The following is a 23487-nucleotide window of genomic DNA, read 5'->3' as shown; positions in this document are numbered from 1 at the left end:
AGCTCTAAATCGACCAAGTCTATAAAAGCTGTGATTAAATTAAGATTACTCCTAGTTTTTTTTAGGAGTTCGTGTTGCTCAGTCTTAAGTTTTTGTACCATAATTGTTTGCCTGTTGGTCTTTTCCTTTTTTAACCATGACGTTACCAGTTTGTTGACGTCTTATGAGTTTGAATGTACCGCTGGTACATGTATCTTTCGCCTCTCTTTTAAGCAGAAACATTCTACGATTCTTATAAAATTCATCAAATAACATAATAACAAATATAATTTTGAATTATATTATTTTTTAAGAAATTTACCTGTGACGTCACTTTTGTGGCGTTGATACAGTCATGTGACGAACAGTTCGTTGTTCTGTTGTGCTGTTTTTGAGGGCTGTCCTAGGTTGTTTTACGTTTTCGTTGTTATTCTGTGGTTAGCATGTTAAAATGTACTATTGTATTGTTTATTTGTGCATTTCTCTGTCCTGAATGTTATTTGGTTTTTGTACTTTATTCCTGTCATGCAATGTTGTCATTTTAGTGGTATATTTAACATTGCCAAAAAGCGTGAGGTTCAAGCCATCATTTTTTCTTTAAATGTCATGTACCAAGTCAGGAAAATGGCAGTTGTTATCTTATACATTTGTAGTTCGTTTTCGTGTGTGTGTTGCATTGTCGTTTGTTTTTTTGTTGCACTTCAGTGTTTTTGTTGTTTCGTTGTTTCCTCTTTGAGTTGACGTGTTTCCCTCGGGTTTAGTATGTAACCCTGATTTGTTTTCTCTCAATCGATTTATGACTTTTTTGAAAAGCGATATACTACTGTTGCCTTTATTTAACACCCAAGTTCATCAAAAGCATTAGGGTGTAACGCAAGACAACCACTAAACGTGATTCTCTACTTTGGTGGGACCATGAAAATATGTGGCGAGTAGAGCTCGTTTCTTTTCATATATTCTAGTAAGCTAAGTTATTTTTTATAAACATGTATTTTGCAACATTTAGTCTTGATCGACCGAGTAACAAAACGTACACGAAAAACCCGCCATACAATATTAGTACAGGAATATCAATTAATTCAAAAATAATTGAATAACAAACTAAAAAACATAAACATACACATTGCTGTGACATCATGATTTTTGTTTTTCAATTCAAACGAAAACAAGAAACTAATAAAATGTAGAGTATATGGTTACGTTTAAATGATGTATTGCAGAAAAAATAGTAAAAGATATTAAAGCAAGAATCATCACTGACAAGTCATCAGAGTGACCGCAATGCAGAATCATGGCAAAAACAAAAAAACACAAAACTACAAGAAAACAACTTACAGTCTTACGACACACTTAGTCTACTTAAAAGAAACTGATATCAGGTGAAGGGCCGAAATGATTTTAAATATATCCCTTTGGTATCTGATATCAGGTCCATATAAAGGGCCGAAATGATATCAGGTGCATATGAAGGGCCAAAATGATTTTGAATATCTCTTTGGTATCTTCCGTTTCTCTTTTAAGGAAAATTATATTATGTTCAACATAGTGGAGCTGTCGTATTTCTCATGGTACGTACCGACTGTATTTAGGGAGCTACCATTTGATTTTTATGGGGGGGGGGGGGGGGGGGGGGGGCTAGGATGAAATTTGAAAAAAATAGGCAGGACAGGAGTTTTGAGTAAAAAAAAAAAGGCAGGATGAGCAACTTGGTAAAAAAAAGGCAGGATGACAATTTGTGTAAAAAAAAGTCAGGATAAACTAGTAAAAAAAAAAAGGCAGGACCGAATAGAGTAAAAAATAAAAAGGCAGGACAGGGATTACAACTAAAAAAAAAAGCAGGACAAAATTTTTCATCCTAGCCCCCCCCCCCCCCCCCCTAAAAATCAAATGATAGCTCCCTTAATCTTACGTTCAATTTTAATATATTTCATGTATAGTCGGAACAAGTGAAACAAATGGACAGGTATCAAATGAAATCATATTAGAAATTGGTGGACTGACAGAAGGTGGACAGCCTTGATTGTTAGTCGATAACAATTACTTCGTTGTTTGGATATGACAATCATCATCTGAAACGTATCTAAATAAGTCAGATATATTTATATTACGGAAAAATTAAGCTACTTTTACACACTCAAAACCATTAGATATATAAACGCTACTTAACTCTTTCGATCATATCTCCACTCATTTAAATAGGTCATGTAACAATTTTACACTTCCGTATTCTGATAAAGTATAACAGTTCAGGTAACATCTACATGTAATAATTTCGTAATGTTATTTTCTATCGGCTAATTACAATATTATGGTCAGTCGAGAAAATTCCGAAAAATACCAAATTTGCTGCGTTCTTCATAATACTCTATAATAAATAAAGACTTGTGCTAATTGGTACAAGAGTTACGTTTTAGGAATATTTCGTTTTTTAAGAAACCATTAATAAGCGTCGTCGAAAATGATTTCTTGTCAGCAAATTGAAAATACAAATTATGTATCTTGTGTCTGCCTGGGAACACAGTGAACGCGAGTTGAGTTCAGATGTCAAAGTTTTAGAACATACTTCATTAGATATACTTTAGACATCACTGTAAAAAGAATTGAGATCTTATAATCAAAACAAAAAAGCGAATTTACAGAAGAGCCATTTTTAGGAAATATAAACAACACAAAAGTGAAGCACTGTAAACCAATATTTCAACTATTAGGCTTAGTTATTGCTTAAAAAAAAAGTGGGGTATACTGTTTACATCTGTCTGTCCATCTGTCAGTTCATCCATCCATCCGTCCGTCAGTTCGTCCGTCCGTTCAATGAATATTTTACGTCGCATCTTTCTCAGGAACTACATCATTAGGATTTCTGAAAAAAATTTTCAGGGTTTATAAAGGTCGGCTATACTGTGTAATGTGATTTCAGAGTCATCACTCAACAACTTCCTGTTTACCGAAATATAAACAGTATTATCAGTGAGCAGTACCTCGCACTTTCACTTGTTAGATTAGCTGCAAAATGCTGTGTTATTTTAAAGTATTGCATATTTTTACAGAGTTATTTTAATGTATTACATATTGTACAGTGGAATATTTTGCAACACACAATTTTTCTATGTTTTGGTTTGCCTGTCACTTTACGTTTAACTGTAAAGTTGTTTTAAAGATGGCGACACGCGATAAAAATGGTAAGTAGAAGGTGTTTCTTTTTTACTGCTCTTGTATAAGTTAAGGACCATAAAAGCATTTGGACAAAACGCGTATGGTCATGACCATATAGGCATACTCGTATGGTCCGATATTTTAGTATATGTTTACTTGTTTGCTTATTAACGGTGGATCATATGAGTATTTAACCTTATAATAATTAAATATTAAAGTCCTTTGAAGGAACACACAGCTCGTTGTGATCACTTATCTACGCTGCGATAAAACTATTGTAAGTCTACTGAAATATTATGATAAAGAGTTAAGTAGGCCTTGGCTCCGCTACATTAATAATATAATATGTTCCTACATGTATGAAGAATAGAGGAGTAAACAGAAGGAAAATTGCCGTACAACGAGCTTTACTTTTTAGCAACAAATATTCTTAGTTTCCTTTAATTTAAATATATCTGTGCTAATTTATTCGATCTAATTTCCCGAAGATATTAGACACAACCTATTCATAAAAAAATGTCTATTCATTTCGAATTAATATTAGTCAAAAATTAGGATAATTTGTCTACAGAATGAATTAAGAATCTGATTCCTGTTAAATACACCATAACATAGATAGTTCGGATTAATTGATAAATGAAATTTATAACCTATATTATTGATTGCTAAATTAATCATTTAATAACGCCGAATAAAGTCTAAGGAAAAACGTTTCTCCATTTCCCTTACAGAAAGTAATCACTGTTACAAAGATTACATTCTCACTGGAATAGAATCGAAACTAAGATCGAAAAAATACTACTTTTTTACTATAAATTGACATATCCGACAACTTGCTGACAGAATACATTGGAAACGTTACGCCTAATTACTACGTATGAACGATCTCATTGGTCTAGAGTGTGCTTGGCTGAACAAGATTTTCAATTATATTCCATTTATTACACACAAAAGTCCCCGTAGAAGTCAATATCTCTCCTGAAGAACAAATATGGGAAAGATTCCGTTTCTCACGCTATTTACCTCCATTCCAGAAAATCTTTAGCTCCGGTGTATGCTTGTGATCGATAGACCTAATAATGTTATCACCACGTGTTTTAGGAATTACTTTTTTATATTTTCTTATTAAAGCGGCAGTTATTTGTCTGGATCGTAGCTGAATATAGTCGTAGCTTTTATAAAATATTAAAAGTTCTGGATCTATACTGATAACTCTTTATTTGTGGGAAGTAATTTATATAACACAATTTGTATATGTAACCATATAGTGCTTCGGAAAATGGAAGTATCAAAATCGGAACATAATCTTAAATTACATTTAAAAATAATTTATACATTTTTAGTTATAAATATAAGTTTATGTACTTTCTGTTTATATTTGTTGTTTAGCAGACAGACAGAAATTAGCGAACATAGTGGAATAAAAACAGTTTCTGATGGAAAATATAATATCACTGCTGAACTTTTACAACGAGAAAAACGTGGTACGCACAGTTCTTTTCCAAAATTGGTAAGTGTTGTTTTTTCCCCCTTTTAAAAAAAAAACATTTATTGAAAAACAATATTGTTTGATTTGTCATCATTAATCACAATTGTTTTTCTTGATTGTCAATAATGTTTATGGTACTCTTCATATATGGATCTTTAATGTAAATTTTAAGATACGCACTAGGAATGAAAGAATATTTAACAATAAATGGTACTATCACCTTTTTCAATTATTCAGGAATATAGCGCATCAATAAATGTATACACTTTTATCTTAGTACGATTAATATTTCATACCTAAGTACTTTTCTCTACTTGATGAATACATCTTTAGATTTTCAAAAGTTGCTTGTACTAAACAACTAAATGTTGAAGGTAAAGTCGTTGGGTATAATGAAATTTGAATGAATCTGTTTCATTATTGATCAAGTCTATAACATATAAGCAAAGTGGTCATCTCTCTTAGTGGTTCTATCTAGATATAAGAAGAGATGGTATGAGTGCTAATGAGACAACTCTCCATCCAAGTCACACTTTGTAAATTAAAGTAAACCGTTATAGGTCAAAGTACGGCATTCAATATATAGAGCCTATATTTGTGTATTTCTATTTCATTCCTTTTCGTAACCAGTAATCATCTAAATATTGCACGTATCTTCTGATAATATGTTTAGTTGGACTGAAATATTGTCAGGTTATTTTTAAAACTCACACAACAGCCAGATGTGTTCCAAAAATAGTATATGAAACTATTACAAGCTTTTTAAAAAGTTCATTTCAAATGTATAAAAATTAGGATCACAAAAGTACTAAACTCCGAGGAAAATTCAAAACGGAAAGTCCCTAATCAAAAGACAAAATCAAAGGCTCAAACACATTTAACTAAAGGATAACAGCTGTTATATTCTCACTCAACTACCTCATGAAACAGGCAATGATGTTCTGTTTTAATTTCTGTTTTTATTTTATTATGAAAATTAAATCTAACCAACAAATGAAAATGAATATATAATAACTAAGGATACGGGAAATTTAATCAATAACAGTCGCGCCTTTAAAGGTTACAAGTCTATGACACTTCAATGTAGGCAATCATTGGTTGAAAACATGTACATATAGTAGACGAATTGCTTCGTATCCCTGGCTTTTCATGACATTACAACAATACATAGTACGTTGAAGCGTATTCAAATCCGGGGGAAAAAAGACTCTGGGAAAAGGAATTCAGTGACATATTATATTTTAAAGCCAATATGTACTCTTCGAGTAACATATTATATTGTATTGCGCAGTTTTAAAAAAAACTGCAAAACATTGACATTTAAACATTGTACTCTTGTAACCAAGTATACTTTACGATATATAACAACACTCCTTTGCATAATAAAAGCAGAATATGTGCACGACTTGGAACTTAATTACACAAACAACCTCATTTAGTTTTACTGCCTTGCTTAGGACCGTTGTTGAGTTATGACATTGCGTGTTAACATGAAGCTTAATTTGTAATGCAGTCTTTAATTTTAGTTCTGTCGTCTTTGATACAGTTTTAGTCAGCGTATAAACTCTTCAATACCATCAAATTAAGTGAATCTGTCAGAGAATTTTTTTCCATTTCCATTTTAATTTTTGTTATATGATGGAAATTCCATTGTTGGTGTTAAAGCAAAGTAAATCATAGGAATAAGAATTTAATTTCGTGTTTGTTGTTTTTCTATTGATTAATCTGTCATAAAGTAAACAGTTTTTCTGTTGCAAATGTTCTTTGGAGAACATGTGAAAACGGATAGCCATTAAAACAATAATATGAAAACATTTACTTTAACTACAAGACTATACAAGACTGTCTTTTTTTGTTATTATTGACCACCTTTGAAGATAAAATGAGAATACAAATACATCACATTTGTAGTGTGCCTTTGACGACTCATTCGGGTCTTTTTTCTTCTTCTTAGTAGAATACTTCTATAGAAACTGTCAAAAACAACACATTATTGATACATGTATGAGCAAACATAATTGTTCTTGACATAAATGAAAAATTCCTTCAATTAACACATTCAGTCTTTAGACCTATTTCGACGTACAAAATCAGTCTTTATGACCCTTTCAACGAACAGAATCAGTCTTTATGACTCTTTCAACGAACACAATCAGTCTTTATGACTCTTTCAACGAACACAATCAGTCTTTAGAACTCTCTTTCGACGATTGCAATCAGGCTTTAAAACTCTTTCAATGAACACACTCTGTCTTTAGGACTTTTTTTTCGACGAACATAATCAGTCTTTAAAACTCTTTCAACAGAAACAATCAGTATTTAGGACTTTTTTTCGACGAACACAATCAGTCTAGAACTCTATCAACCAACACAATCAGTCTGTGCACTGACAACAGACGACATGTAACGATTATCTCTATACAAGCATTGTTCGTTAATCACATTGTCCTGCTTGTGTCGAATCTTTTTCACTTTTCACTGCTACATAGGCACAGCTTAACACATTAATTCATTAAGATATATACATACAATGCTACCAAGTTTGGTTGCCTATTTGTCCACCAAATTTATTGAGCTGAAAAGTTTACAGTGGTATCTAGTCGAGTGACAAAGACAACAATATGACATATGCTAAAGTACAAGTAGAATCCTTTGTTTTGATGGGTTGCTGTCTTGTAGACTTTAGACCGATCATCACATTTTGCTACCTTAAAAGTTAATTCTTGTAAGCATGATTAGTTTATCAGAAAGAGTTATTTGAATCGATATCGAGACTTTATTCAGTAAAACGTCAAAATATCATTCACATCAAATAGTTCCTCTGTTTTATATTTCATTTGAGTGATTAATTTCCATTTGTAAATACTAAATTTATATTTAAGACAAAAACGAGAATGAAACAACGAATTGATTGATCATGCAATTAGTTTTCTGGGAAGATTATAGAAATCCTAAAACCGATACAAAAGTCTTTGTTTGATAGTATAGAATTAATCTTGCAGCACTCCTCAAATTGCATGAATCTTTAAATTGTAGATATCATCATTGTCCAAACTCGCACTTCTACACAAACTTCTTTGTGGTCTTATTTATTGGTAAGGTTTTCCACATATTTTTTTTTCAAAGTATTCTGCGGTACGCATTTTTAGATTATCAAAAAAGTAACTAAAATCATGCATCAGAGTAGATCAGCATGTCTTTACGAAAACATAACTGGCCCGCAACATTACACAAAAACAACAGATACATGAACACTACAAAAAATAGTGAAATGTCGACTAAACTGGAAAACAGAAAATAATTCCTTTTCCATTCAAGTCGTGAATGCCAAGCCCAATTCGATGACGTGTCAAGAAGGAGGGAAAAGGCTGAAACTGTGGCAACGATAAATGGAAAATATCGGCGGTAGTCTGTGACAGACGAAGTCATCTTTTAAAAGGACTTGCAATTAATATAACAGTATTTGTCTCAAAATATATATCACAATTATTCCATTGACATTTTTTTTTTAATTTGCGGTTCTTTTTAACAGTTTAAGTTAAATGTTAACCTTTATTTTTATGACTTTCATATTCAGATTGATAGTCCTGTGCGTGTCTGAACTTAAGGTGACAGTAGTTCAAATCTAAAATGAAGAACCTCATCAGTAGTCATCCTTTTCTGTTCATAACGTTTAATAAATACGCAGTCACGCATGGTAGCAATCGGGGGCGGTAAACCTGATGCATTGTGAAATGAGATTACCACGTGCAAACCCATACAAAACATATGTGAGGTTTTTGTTGATGGCCTGCTGAAAACAAAAATTATAACCTTTAATTATTCAATAAACCCTCATTCTAAAATGGTAAAAGAACTGTCTGCCCTTGATCCCGGTATACACACTTCTAATGTTTTGTTTCATTAATCATTTGTTATCGTCCTTTATATGCATGAACTACAAATGTACTTGTTATCGAACAAAAAGCAAGAGTAGTCCATCGCAAATTAAATCCGTACACTTTTTTTCGCGACCACTAGAATTCAAAGCCATTCATTCTTTTTGCTCCATACATTTACAGGGATTTTTTTCTTTCTTGTCGCTAAATGAAATGAGCAAAAGACGACATAATAAAGCTTTCCGCGTCTTTCGTTATATTTCTTAGATTTAATATTTATACCGGCAATGGTTTATATTGTTCTTTGTACGAGGCTCTCGTAGGCTATTTGCAATTATCTTTATATTGTATTAATATGTCGGTGTTAGAAGATATCACTCTCGTGTGCCTTAGTCAATCGTCATCCTGAAATGACATTTCTTCTGAAATTGAAGACTAATATTGTAAAGAAACGGAAATTGTGTTAGAACATCTAGTGCCAATATCAGGAAATCATAAATTATTTACTATGCATTATGGCAAATAGAAAATTAATTTGGATCTCTTTTTGTTATCGATTATACATAAAATATCCTACATATCACTGAATTTTTAAATACAAAATTGTTCCTTTTATTTGTTTTATTATCTTCAATATCTAAATTTATAACGTTGTGGGGCATTCAGTTGACGATTCATTAATATTCCCGGTTTGAATATTTGCACCATTAAATGCATGCTTTGAATAAAATTGCAATTTTAGAGGGAATAAACGAAAAACTTGCATGAAACATTTGATGAAATACTGCCAATTAAAACATACCATTTATGTTGAAATAATAGAAACATAAATAAAATGAAAAAATAATATGATTGGTAAATATCGATTTTGCTAAAATATTTAAACAATTCCTCGTGTGGTGCTATGCAACGTCAGTAAAAGTTGTAAAGTTTTATTTTCCACTTGCTACTACTTAAAGTTTGTCGCATTTGTGTGATTAATCGCCAACCAGCTATCAAATAATTGAACTCATGAGAATAAAATAAGCTTTCAGCAATATCGATATTTACACCGAAGAACAGTCAGGTCGAAAGCCTTGCAGATTATCATCCGCTAGATTGCAATAAAATACTTGGTTATGATTGTGACGAAAATACATCTGTACCACATAGTAGTAGCATTCTATGTCATTTGGTCTCCTGTGGACAATTTTCTCATTGGCAATCATACTACATCGTCTTATTTTTATATTGTATATCTAATACCATCACAAGTACTCTTATATGACAATTCTTGTGTCAAACAAAATAGTGCTCCTTTAATGAACAAATGCACATTTAAACACAAGCAATGTTCGATTGCTAAAGTGGTACTACGTTTATTGAAATTTTTGAAAATTTGGTATGCAGGTGAACGAGATGAAACCTCTCAGCTCAAAAATCTTATCGGGCTTTTCGTACAAGTTTTTGGTTCATTGAAAAAAGTCACACATGGTAAAGGAAAACAAATTTTAAACCTTACAAAATACAACGCTCATATTTAATCTCCACATGCAAGGATTCATCTAATTCCTCGTGCCGCCTTTTTTGAAATTGTATGAAACGTATTTCATATTTGTACAGAGTTTAAACGTCAGTAAACATACATTTGACGTACTGTCATTTGAGGTTTGGCGTCAATAAAATCTTCCTGGTTTCATTTATCAATTAGAAATATGGAATTCAGATTTATGACAAGCTAGTTTTTAATACTTTTCTATATCTAAACACACATGTAACCACTATTAATTGAATGATTTAATCGGTACATATCATAATTAATATTGTCAGTAATAAAAACATTGTAATTGGCACAACTGAAACTCGGATACATTTGTAATTTAGATACGTTAATCTAAATTTAGTTCGATCATTAAACGGGTCAGAACGGTACCAACTATGTCAGACTATAGTATATTTGTTAACCAGATGAACTTTTCTGTGGTCTTTCTGGGAGGGTGGTAACTGGGAATGATAAAGTGCACTGACTCAGTGGTTTTAAAAACCGAATCAAGTATCATGATTATCATTCACAGTGTTGCTAACAGATAAAGAATTAAACACAGATATAATTGCATACAATTTGCGAGGTTAAGTACTGCTTTGCTAACAGAACTTCAACAACATCAAATTCTACAATGGGAGCAGAGAATAGAAAACAGTATTTCAGTATTCATAGGAACATAAGATTATAATGAAGCATACATCCTGACTAGATGTTCGATTTTTTTCTATTTGCACTCTTTTAAATCAAATATTATATATAAAAGTAAACTTTCATTTAACAACGTACAGAAAAAAAAACTCACGCAAGTCAGCAAGTTGTATATGAAAGGCAGAAAGATACACATATATTGTCTGGATAATAGTCAACAATCATCCTTACAAGGGTGACAGATAGTTATGGAGATCGATACTGTAATCATAAATAAATAAAATATACGTCTAAAAAGTGGACAAAAACACCAATACGATGATAACAATTATTTTGATAAAAGATTCTATAAATATATCGCATAACAAGTATCCTTCATCAGTATATACAGCCTGGTGAAAAGGGGTGTCTATAGCTATGATGGTTTTCTTAAATTGTATCTAGGCGACAAGATTATAGGATACGAAAACTTCAATCTTTCCAACTTTTTTTTTAATTACTAGTAATTTGTATGTCATGCTGTCTATGTATATTCTTAAATAGCATTCAGTCATATCCTGATACCATTATGCATTGTATGAAAATTCCAAAAGACATTCAATTCTCTACTCTAATCTGCCTTATAGCTTGTGCTGAAAAAAAACCACTTGAAACACAATTTTTAAATACTTATGGAATCAGTCGAGATTAAATTCATGTATTTGGTTTTGATGTTATATTTGTTATTCTCATAGGATTTTGTCTAAATAATAATGCTTAGTCCGTTTCTGTGTGTGTTACATTTTAATGTTGTGTCGTTGTTCTCCTCTTATATTTAATGCGTTTCCCTCAGTTTTAGTTTGTTACCCCGATTTTGTTTTTTGTCCATGGATTTATGAGTTTTAAACAGCGGTATACTACTGTTGCCTTTATTTATACCAGACAATGATAAAAAAAAAAAACGTAAAAGAAGAGCTATGTTCTCTTTCAAAGTGGATGAAGACTATGCTATCGTTTTTGCTTTAAAAAAAATAAGAAGTGGTATTATTGCCATAAAGAAATATTAATTTATTCCCTTTTTAGTGAAATTACACAAAAGTGTTATTTTTCAGTTATTGTACAGCATAAAAGATACTGATGAAACGGTTTCCTGAAAGTCAAAGGGGTTCTAATGATGCATATTATGTAATTATAAAGTGTTTTTAAGAAAAAAATCTAAAAGTTTCATTAATGTTTCTGGATTACTTTAGATTGCAATATATAAAGATACATTTAACATGTTTGATGGTATTGATTCACTTATCTGTATGCCTTAATCTTCGTTTATATCGGTAATGCCTGGGACATTTGTGTAGGTTTTTTATGGTTTCTTTAAACTTTATGGGAAAGGAAATTTACTGTCACGCTATGGCTCTAATGAAACATTGCAGAGGAAAACAAACAATTAAAATCATTACATTCTGTTCAAGTTTCAATAAAATTTAACAGAATTGGTAAACTACTCAATCATGTAAATTGTCGCTATGCAAATGCCTTTCTTACATTAAGAGTTAAATAACGAGAGAGTATAAGTTTAAATTACTGAACCAAGACAATCCCATTTAACGACTGTATCATGAAGATGTCAAATACTTGATAGCTTTATGTGGATACTGTTTTAATATTAATAAGGTTAACTCGATGGTACTTGAGATATATGTCATTCGATTTACTAGTAATGGACTTCTGATATCATACAATTACAACCTTTTGAATAGGTCAATACTATTAGTTATACAGTGTGCAAGTGACCTTAGTATATTGGGTCAGTAAATATGTATCTTATAAGGTCACTAGCACATTATGTAACGAGTTTGTCTTACTACTATTATCAAATTTCATTTAGACTAGTGGCCTATCAAAGCGATCAAGTTTTCAATAGTAAGAACCTACTCAAATTGGTCTATACAAAAAAAATGCCAATAATAATCACTGTTAGCTCTAATATCTTTTATGCATTTAGATATTTTCAGTCGTTCATCATCCAATTCTTCATCTGTTGTTTGGGCGAAACGTTTAAGGTCCTGTTGTTTTTACGAAGGGAATATTATAAATATATGTTAAATAAAACACGCCCACTAACCCAAAATTAGATATACAGGGTCTCCACGTGTTTTCTTTTAACCAATGATATTCCTAGAAATGTATTAGAGGGAATGTAAATGTTTTATCGACCGTTTGAAATTATATTGACTGAGGACGCAGTTTATACCTTTCTTTTTATTTGTCTGTAAAATGTTTTTGTTTTACAGTGACTTGACTGTTAGTGTTGCTCTCCACCAATTGCAACTCATTCAAAATTTTGACCAAATTGCAATTTGTTTTATAAAATTAAATTGTTCAACTGGTCAGAAATTTGAACCAACTGCTGTAGAAAACCACAGCCAAGTCATGAAAAGACTTTAACTCCACTTTAATGATGTTGTGACAAAATTAGTGTATCAGTTTGTATAGTTATATTATATACTTTTAGAAAGAAAAACTATATGAAAGCTTAGTTTGGACAATTTTATAGTAATTCAAAATAAACAGTTCCTCTTCAGCATGGAAATGACTATAATATAACTATACAAACTGATAAACTAATTTTGTCACAACATCATGTAAAGTGGAGTTAAAGTCTTATAGGATTGTAAGTATATTTTATTTTATCATCTTGCACTTTCACATTTTGACTGAACAATTTGTTCAATATTCTGACCAGTTGAACAATTTGGTTTAATAAAACAAATTGCAATTTGGTCAAAATTATGAATGAGTTGCAATTGGTGGAGAGCAACACTAACAGTCAAGTCACTGTAAGGTTAATATATATTTATTTTAACTTAATAAGAAACATGTTTGCTTATATCTTATCCAAGATATTTTTTTATATCTGTTTAATAGAAGTTATCTTGTGCCATAATTCAACCACTCACCAAAGAATATACCATCCTTTTTCCTTGTTGGGTAAATGCAAAGTATTATACACAAGTATAAATGTCGTGAGATTCCAATTCAATATCATTTTATAATTAAAATGGGATATTAGATTTTACTGTCATTAATTTTGTGTTTTATTGAATGTTTCTGCATTAATTAATTCAAGCGGTGGTACACGAAACAATACAATGGCTTATAATTATGATACCGAAGTTTTTTTTCTTTCTTTTGGTGGTCTTATAGATGTGCATTCTTTGTAATATGTGCATCATTTCGTTTTGTTGAAAGCAGGACATTAACAGTAAGCGGAGGAAGAAACCCACGAATGCAGTTCATGTCATCTCTAGCATATTATGCTTGTAGCGACGTCAAGTGATGTTAACGGAGAACCTTGCAAGACATTTTCATTAAATCGTATTTTTGTATAGATAACCTGTAATATTAATACAATTTGGTGTGCCAGTAACAATCCTTAAAGTACTTTTTATTGGTATAGTTTTCAAAGCTGAAGAAAAGTCTTCATGAAATTAACTCTCTGTGTTTTGGCCGTAAAAGTTTTGTGAAGGCAGGAAACTTTAACTCGGACATTTCCGCAAGACATTGTAATCCTATTGTTTTAAATTGAAGATGTAGTTCAATCTCTTTGATAATTTGAGTTTTTGGAGCTTACACTTAGTACAAAACGATCGTGCTTACAATTTAATAAATTATCTGTCAAAATTTTATTTTTTAACTGAAATATTTCAAATTTCCGAAATATATTTCCCCTGGGTCATTTCATTTCATCATATTCTTTTCATAATATCAATGCCAATTCTAAATGGAGACAGCCATGTAAACCATAACTGAAATATATCACGTCATAGAACGTTCATGCAAAATTTCAAAGAGCTGTGTAAACATTTGACGAATTTTTCGAGTTTCATGTTTTAAGTTTGTTACAAGGGACAACGCTAAGCAAACGTTTTATTCTGACAATCTGTCGTCCGATGCCTATGAATATTCTATTTTTATTCTGTCTCTATCATAATGTGAAAATTCAAGAACCAATCTTTATTTTCATATATTATTTGACATATTAATTCAGCATTTATAAGAAATTTTTCCTGTCAATTATTTACTTAGCGCTATTTTCATGGTAGTAGCAATATCTAACGTTGCGTCATTATTAATAATGCATTAAATTTTAGTAAATTTAAATTTTATGACAGATCCATAACGGAACATACAAAAAAATTCGTTAGGTCTTTTACTCAAAATTGCTGAAATAGTACCAATTTTACATATACATGTATTTTGAACAAATACACTATGAAAGATTGTGATTTTTTTTCTAAACTTAAAGTAGAATTTGCATAACGCTGTATAGTATTGTTTAAAATGAAGGATGTGATCCGATTGAAGATATTTCATTTGAGCGATGTGACGTTTTGCGTTTTACACGCCGTTTTGTTGTTTTATTCTCCTATCAAAAACCTAATTATAAGGTTTTCCTTTTAAAGCTTCATTGTTAAAGTACTAAATTAGGATAAATACTCTTTAATTAAACTGTGAAGAAAGCTGTGAACATTTTCAGTAAAACCTGATACTACTACAATTCTTTCATAGAATCAGTAGAACGCTTTCACGTCATTACATCCGTATAAGCCTTCATCACGTGATAAAGAAACGTTTAAATTACTGTATTCGTTTTCTTTATTGATTTCTTAATCAGTCTGCCAAGATCACTGTAACCTTACTTTATATCTCTGCTTCTGACTTTTGTGTTCGTTTTATGGTAGCGGCAATAAAACCGAAAGAGAAAATGTTTATCTGCCATGCTGTGTTAAAGATATGTTATATTTTCTTTTACATTTTATAGTTTATAAAAGTACTTTACGCGTATGGTTTTTCTGAATATGAAGAGTTTCAAGAATTTTAAATAACTTAAGAAACACTGATAGTTAATTTATAATCACACCTTAATTATATTTTTGTCTGTTTTTATATTACAGTAATGTCGCCTTTTGAATTTTTACACTAAAACATCACAATAATATGGTAATATCAGACTTGTATAATAGATGCGGGGTTAGATGTCAATAAGACAACAACCTTAAAACACAGATAAGGGGTTAGATGTCAATAAGACAGCAACCTTAAAACACAGATAAGGGGTTAGATGTCAATAAGACAACAACCTTAAAACATGGATAAGGGGTTAGATGTCAATAAGACAACAACCTTAAAACACAGATAAGGGGTTAGATGCCAATAAGACAGCAACCTTAAAACACAGATAAGGGGTTAGATGTCAATAAGACAACAACCTTAAAACACAGATAAGGGGTTAGATGTCAATAAGACAGCAACCTTAAAACACAGATAAGGGGTTAGATGTCAATAAGACAACAACCTTAAAACACAGATAAGGGGTTAGATGTCAATAAGACAACAACCTTAAAACACAGATAAGCCAAACACATATCAGGTTTCATTCTTTCTTATTCCTCTATCAGCGACAAAAAAAACCAATCTCGTTTTCAAATTTGTTTATAAAGCCAAATCCATTAAAGTCTTATTAACTTACGTGCTATTGTTCTGCGACTATCCCTTAAGGATTTGGACTATATACGTCTAGCTTAATGTAAACCGATAAATTGAGGAAAAATTAATCAATTCCTTTGTTTTAAGTAGATTTGTTTTTCAAGGTTTACCATTTGAAATTTTATAGTACGTTCCGGCGTGAAAATATATATAAGAATTGAAAGAGTCAGCGGCCATTTATTCAAATATCGACGAATACAAATTTGCCTCTTTAATGAAAAAAAATGTACTATTTCTGTGACTACATGGGTAGATTTATAGATGGAAAGTTGATACGATTGGTCCAATACTGGTTATGGAAAAAAATCATCGCCAAATACCATTTTATTGTTGGTGAAATACTACACATGATTTGATGATACTATGTACATGTTGCTAATTCTGCGTTTACTTGTAAAGTTATGAATCATTGTTCCTGCTCCTTAAAAATGTCTGCGATAAATGTCGAAAGGTCACTTTACTCGATTTTAGACGCATTATACAAGAGAGTATTTCTTTCATATAATTATATAATTGTCATAATAAATAATATCTGAAATGAGTCAATTAACGTTTTGAGTAACTAATTGTCCATAGAGTAATTTAACCATACTTCAAAGTTAAACCGACAAATAAGTCTCGTTCTACCATTTTTAACATATTCATAAATCAAACACGAGTTAGAACAAAAAGAAAAATTAACTTTGCAGGAGATTTAAGATTCAAATACCAAATAAAACAATTTTAGATGCATTTGTAATCAATGTGCTATTGCAATGCAATATTGCTTTAAATATTGAATAGTAATTACTTTTTAAGGTTAAACACTAGCTATATTCTTTTGTCATTCAGCCGTGATTTACGTCTGAGAACAGTTTGTTTATACAGCCAAACGATATTTATCCTGCAATCAGCCTAGAATTGTACAAACAACAGGTACACAAATGTATTTTTGCTTTATTTGTAGATAAAGTTTCCTGTTACCCCACTTTTATATTGAGCGAGCGGTAATGTGGATATTCCTATTCCATACCAGTTCATTTTTGGGACCCTCTTCGCGGTTCACGTCTACACTATGTCGATTTCTTTGAAACATTAAAGACCATGAAGATTTTTTAAATAACTAAAGCTTCAAGTGTTGGGAGTAAATTTCCGGATAGAAACAATATATGTACATTGTCGGAAAATGTACATGTATTGTATATATATTCCATAGAGACACAAAATGTCTTAAACTTTTCTAACTATAGATCTGACAACATTACGTATATAAGATAGCTGAGTGAAAATAAAGAAGACTAATGACTAAAACTTCAACTTTTCCCAAATGTCCTTTTTAGATTATTTCCAATTAAACTGTGTGTAAAATTTCATTGATATTTTCCGTGCCTATTGCAGTATGATATCTTTGGTTTTATTGTACAATACAATACAATAATTTATTAACGTCTCACCATCAATAATACAGTAAACACATTTCACATTATAAAAGTAAAATGTTTTAAAATTATTAATGCCATTCTAAAAACAATTATGAGAAGGAACTAGTATTTACAAATTTTCAAAAAGCTATTATAAAACAAAAGTTAAATCATAAAACATATTTACATCAATTATCGGTATAAAACACATCTTCTACGGTCTAAAATAAGCTTGCAGGTTTTGGCACATTTTTGTATCACATTAATATCACCACTCGCTAAAATAAAAGAAAGATTCAATGAATTCGGCAATAGACTAAAATTTTCGTTTTCAAAGTTTAAAATCTTATACAGTTCGTCTCTAAGATCGTCGTACAACGGACATTCTGTCAATACATGCTCCTCCGTTTCAATTTTATCGTCACAAACAAAACAAGTTCTTTGTTCTATTGGAAGACTCTCGTATTGTCCTGTCTCCACACGTATTGGGGCAACACCACAGCGAAACTGAGAGTAAGCCCTTCTGTGCGATGGTATAATAAGTTTATCAAGGCAAAGTTCTGTATATACATCCTGTTTAAATGTTCTATATGTTCGTAGATTGTTACCTCCTGGTCCATTTCGTCTAGTAGTGTCCTTTTGTAAATCTTCATTCCATTTCTGTTTAAAGTCGGACATAAGTTTTACATGTATAGCATTGTTAACTTGCTGCTTATCGATATCAGTGTCACAAGTTCGCTATTCCACACGATTCGAATTGACTATAAATTCTAAAGTTTGAGATTTTGCACACTCGATGACGTCTGAAATTCTGCTCTGCCCAATTGTTTTTTTTTTCTTATTTAGTCTGTTCTCATCCATATATCGTGACCAATTCCAGTAGTTTATGATTACCCGCCATTGTTTCACAAACGGTGGTGTCCATCCTGAATCTCCATTAACTGCAACGTTTGGGTTATAACGACCAACTCCCATGAAAAACGGATTGCTTTGTTTTGAACTGCATTTACACACGAGAATGACTTATCTCCCCATACTGCCGCACCGTAAGTAATAGTACTCCATACCATAGAGTCGTACAGCTTTGTAAAAGTTCCAAAAGGTAGACCTCCTAGTCCCTTGCATTTCGAAATTACAAGTCCAAGTGCTCGACTAGCTGCTGCTGCAACGTATTTTGCCATGACGTTATAGTCCAAATGTTCTGTAAAAACTAAGCCTACATATGTGTACAACGTTCTACTGACTGTAAAATGTGATTTCCGCAATGAAAGATTGTTTGGCTTCTAGGGAACGAATTTGGCCGAAAGTGGACTATATTTGACTTATTGTCGTTTATTGTCATCTTGTTTATATCGGTACACCACAAATCCAAGGCATCAAGTAATGTTTGTAGTTCTGTTGATAAAAACACTAAATCATCGGCATAAAGTAACATTGACACTTTCTACCCATCGATGTCAATACCAATATCTAGTGAATCAATATATGTAGCTAATCCGTTTATATAAAAGTTGAAAGGTAATTGCGACAATAAACAGCCTTGTTTAAGACCACATTGAACGTTAAACCAGTCTGTCTGATGTCCATTAATGCGAACACAGCATTCCACGAACTTATACAGAGACAAAATAGCGTTATAAATATTCCCGCATATAACAAGGTCGAATAGGGTCTGGAATAACATCGCTCGATTTATCCCGTCACATATGCCTTACGAAAATCTATAAAGGCCACAAAAGTTGATAAACCTTTCAATTTCTTTGTTTCGATTATCGATGTTAACGATTTAATGTGATCAATTGTACTGCGCCCTTTCCTGAATCCGTTTTGACTGTCATGAAGAATGTCATTTTTGTTCTCCCATTTTACGGCCTTCTTTTACTTTAAGGGTCCCTATACTTTAGAGTTAAGCATCATTCGTGGTTATGGTTAGGTTAGGGGATGTTTTATGTAAGGTTAGGTTTTAGGGTTAGGGCTAGTGTTAGGTTTAAGTATGGGTTAGGGCAAGGTTTGGGGTTAGGAATAGTTTAGTATAGCCCTTTATGGGTTGGGACCCCTAAAGTAAGAGAAGGCCATTCTACTAACCTGTTATTAAGTATATGACAGTATAGTTTATAGCACACTGGTACCAACGTTATACCTCGGTAGCTCGGGGGGTCTTTCGGATTTGATGTTGACGATTTCGGGATTGGATTTATAATTCCCTTTGTCTACGTTGTAGGGATAACACCACTCAAAAACATCTGTTGAAAAGTTTGTGTAAAAAATTAAGTAAACTTTAGACTTTTAGGATTTCTGTCGGTATTTCGTCAACGCCAACGGCTTTGTTACGCTTTAAAGGGACACTAACTGTCAAATTCTTGGTCACCGATTTGACTCTAATTCTCATATTTGATTTTTAACAATGTAAAACATTTATCCAAACTATCAAAAGTCTAAAATAAACAGTTTACAGAGCATGGGGTAAACAATATATAGGTTCGTTTCGTGTGTAGTTTAGCCCAGACGCCATCTAATTAACTGTCGATTTGACCTCAGAAGACCATATAAGCGATGTAAACATAAATAAAGATATGAATAGATTAAATCAATACGTGCATTTGGATTTTTATAGGTCTGTTTGATTTGATTTTATTGATTAAAAATAGATTTTTCTCATTGTTTTTAACCGTATAAGAATGATTTTATGTGCATCGAATTAGTAATCAAATGATTTACCGTAGTTTCACTTTCATTGTTGACATTCTTTTTCTTTAAATAACCAGTACACGTACAATGCATGCGTTGTTAATCTCTAGCTAGGGGTTAAATTGAAGGTCACATGAATACGGAGTTAAAGAGGTCGGCTCATTCACTTGCAAGTGAATCAGTAATTATCAATGTTTCCTCGCTTAATTTGACAAAATTGAACCATTTTGGCTGCAAAAAGCGAATTGTTATTTCACTATTTCACTTTCATTATTGATTGAACAGAAAAAAATCTTACTTTAGATTTTTTATTTATCTCGTAGCTAGTGCCCCTTTAAGCTACGAGCAGCTTTCATATTGTAAATTGCGTTATGAGAGGAGTAAAGTTATTTAAATAGCATTGAACATTAAGATGGGATATACACAGCACCTACAGTCAACTTTGTTTCAGGGATTTCCAACCTTGTTTCAATTACAATTAAATAATTTATATACTTTTTACTTGGTTAATGTTATCATTATGGAGTTTTGTATTTTTATACCATGATTTATTGATAGATTAATTGATTGGTACTAGCTTCTAGTTTGATTCAATCTATAAAAAGTAACAGAAATTTACCATGTTTTAAGGGCAAGAAGTTACTATTGAAATTATTTATAAGAATACGGTTGCTGTCAATAGCATACATTTTGAACTGTAAAGATTTTTAGAAATAGAATAAGGAAAATAAAGTGTGTTCCAATGATATAACACATTAAAACAATTAACTCTTTGTCTTTTGTGATATTTTTTTTCAGAAGCTGTTCAAATCTTGTCTTAATATTGTGAGTGCATATATATTCATATGAAATGAAAACCTCCTTCGTCTTTGAAAGTCTTTTTCAAACAAAGAAATCAATACAACTAGAAGACACTACACGATACAATGTGTAAAACTTGGAATTAGATTGCATCTTAATCCAGAACAAATAATTTTCTGATTTTATTTCTCGAGTTTTACTGATTCAATAAACACGATTTTCTATCACTTGTTTGACATCACTATAGCTATGTAAAATTTATTCCGAAAGCAATTCTTTAGTTTTTTTTAAGGACCAAACTTCTGTACAGTATTAAAGGTGTCAAATATTTCACTTAATTTGGTCAGTATTTCTGTTGAAAGCCAAGCCTTGTCCCTGATGTGTTACTTAGATGTCTTTGAAGGTGTGACATTAGAATGTACTGTTACAAAGACAAGCAAAGCAATAATTAAGATAACTTGTTTTGGGAAATTCAATTTCCAGGGAAGAAAGGAAGTGTTTTATTGAATATTCATTGATAATTAACTGTTTGTGGAAGTCTGAAAAGTAGTCATAATGATGATAAATGTTGCAAGCCTTCAATTGTAGCTATAACTTATAAAAGAATATAATTGCCCCATTTTGCACCAAAATAAAATCCATCATTGTTTAGCCATTTTCTGTGTACCCGACCACAAGGATCTATCATAATCAACGTAATCATTTTTGTCATTAATTTAATGAAGAATGGGTGTAAAAATATCGATTAATATTTAATAGGGATCTAAAAAGAAATTGTCCGGCCTTCAAATGATTAACTAGACCACAGTAGAACAAGTCTCTAGAGAAATTTAATTAACCGTTAGTTATTGGAAACTTTATGTAACTGAGTTAACGTGTCTATTTTGTAGCGACGTAATTATAGAATTTTCGTCATATAGGTTTTACGTAAATTATTTACGGAGAGAAAAATAATCTTGCTTTTATACACCTAATTGATGATACAGAGTCAATACCAAATACCAAAGTAGCACCACATTATCTCACATGACGATGCATAGACTTAGTACCTTCTTTGAATAAAGTCGGGATTGTATTTTGTAATCAAGTTAATGTAGTTTTGATAGAATAAAAGGCTCTACACTGAGATAATGGACTTCATTTATTAAAATTACACTCAATAATGAAGATTCTTTTTTCTATAATGTTACCTATTCTTCATTCGTGACATTAGAATGGACACTAATGGTCAAGTATTCTTTTAACAACTGTGTTGTTGTAAAGGATTTCGGACAACCATTCATCACATCTTCTTTTGACGCACTCTGTTGAATCACAGTTTGTTGTCTTGGTTATTAGAATTTTTCGAAAAACTAAGGATTTTCTTATCCCAGGCATAGATTACCTTAGCCGTATTTGGCACAACTTTTTGGAATTTTGGATCCTCAATGCTCTTCAACTTTGTACTAGTTTGGCTTTATAAATATTTTGATATGAGCGTCACTGATGAGTCTTATGAAGACGAAACGCGCGTCTGGCGTACTAAATTATAATCCTGGTACCTTTGATAACTAATTAGGTTTATTTTACATCTAAATATAACATTCACCTGAAAAAAAGATCGCCTAAGCGTTTACACCAAAATAAGATCGATCGTTTTAAAACCACCTCTAGAGGTAGACTTTTTAAGTCCGATTCGATCTTACCCGTTTACACTGGACCAAAGATCGATCTTTTTTGTCAGTGTAAACGGGTCTAAGACTCATGTTTGATACTTTTATCAAGTTTTCCTTCGTAACTTTGTGTTCTTGGCCCAGTAGAATGTATGTTTTTTTTTATTTGATAGTTCTGAATGTAATTATGTCGTTTTGTCATTCTATAGTCCTTGCCTGTTAAATGTCTCCTTTTTTGTCATTCTATAGTCTTCGCCTGTTATAATGTCTACTTCTTTGACGTTCTATAGTCCTTGCTTTTTTTAAAGTCTTCTTCTTCGTCATTCTATAATCTTGACCTCTAATAATGTCTTCTTCCTTATTATACTTTGGTCCGGGCCTATTATGATGTCTTCGTAATTCTATAGTTATGACGTGTTATATTTTGTATTCTCCGTCATTCTATAGTCCTAGTCTGCAATAATGTCTTCCTTTTCATCATTCTATAGTTATGGTCTTTGATTAAGTCTTTTTCTTTGTCATTCTGTAGTCCTTGCATGTTATAATGTCTTCTTCTTTATCATTCTATAGTCAAGGCCTTGTATAAATTATTCTTCTTCGTCATTTTATAGTCAAGACGTGTTATAAAGTCTTCTTCGACATTCTATGGTCCTGGTCTTGTAATAAAATCTTTTTTTCTTTGTCATTCTATATAGTAAATGCCTTTTGGACGTGAATCAACAGTTGGTATTTCAGTTCCGTATTATAG

At 31.6% G+C, this 23487-nt stretch overlaps 1 protein-coding gene across 1 annotated transcript in view; it reads left to right on the top strand.

Moving 5' to 3' along the window:
- The first annotated feature begins 4062 nt into the window (after nucleotides 1–4062).
- LOC139521322 (collagen alpha-1(XXV) chain-like) overlaps nucleotides 4063–23487 on the top strand; it is a 33807-nt gene continuing 14382 nt past the window's right edge. The window contains exon 1 of the mRNA XM_071314801.1: nucleotides 4063–4642. Within this exon, the coding sequence (XP_071170902.1) occupies nucleotides 4412–4642 (231 nt within the window). The 5' untranslated portion in view covers nucleotides 4063–4411. The remainder of the gene's footprint in view (nucleotides 4643–23487) is intronic.

Source organism: Mytilus edulis, chromosome 4, assembly GCF_963676685.1.
Source record: "Mytilus edulis chromosome 4, xbMytEdul2.2, whole genome shotgun sequence".
NCBI lineage: Eukaryota > Metazoa > Mollusca > Bivalvia > Mytilida > Mytilidae > Mytilus > Mytilus edulis.
Note: the sequence above shows the minus strand (reverse complement) of the source record. Positions and strands in the feature narration are given on the sequence as shown.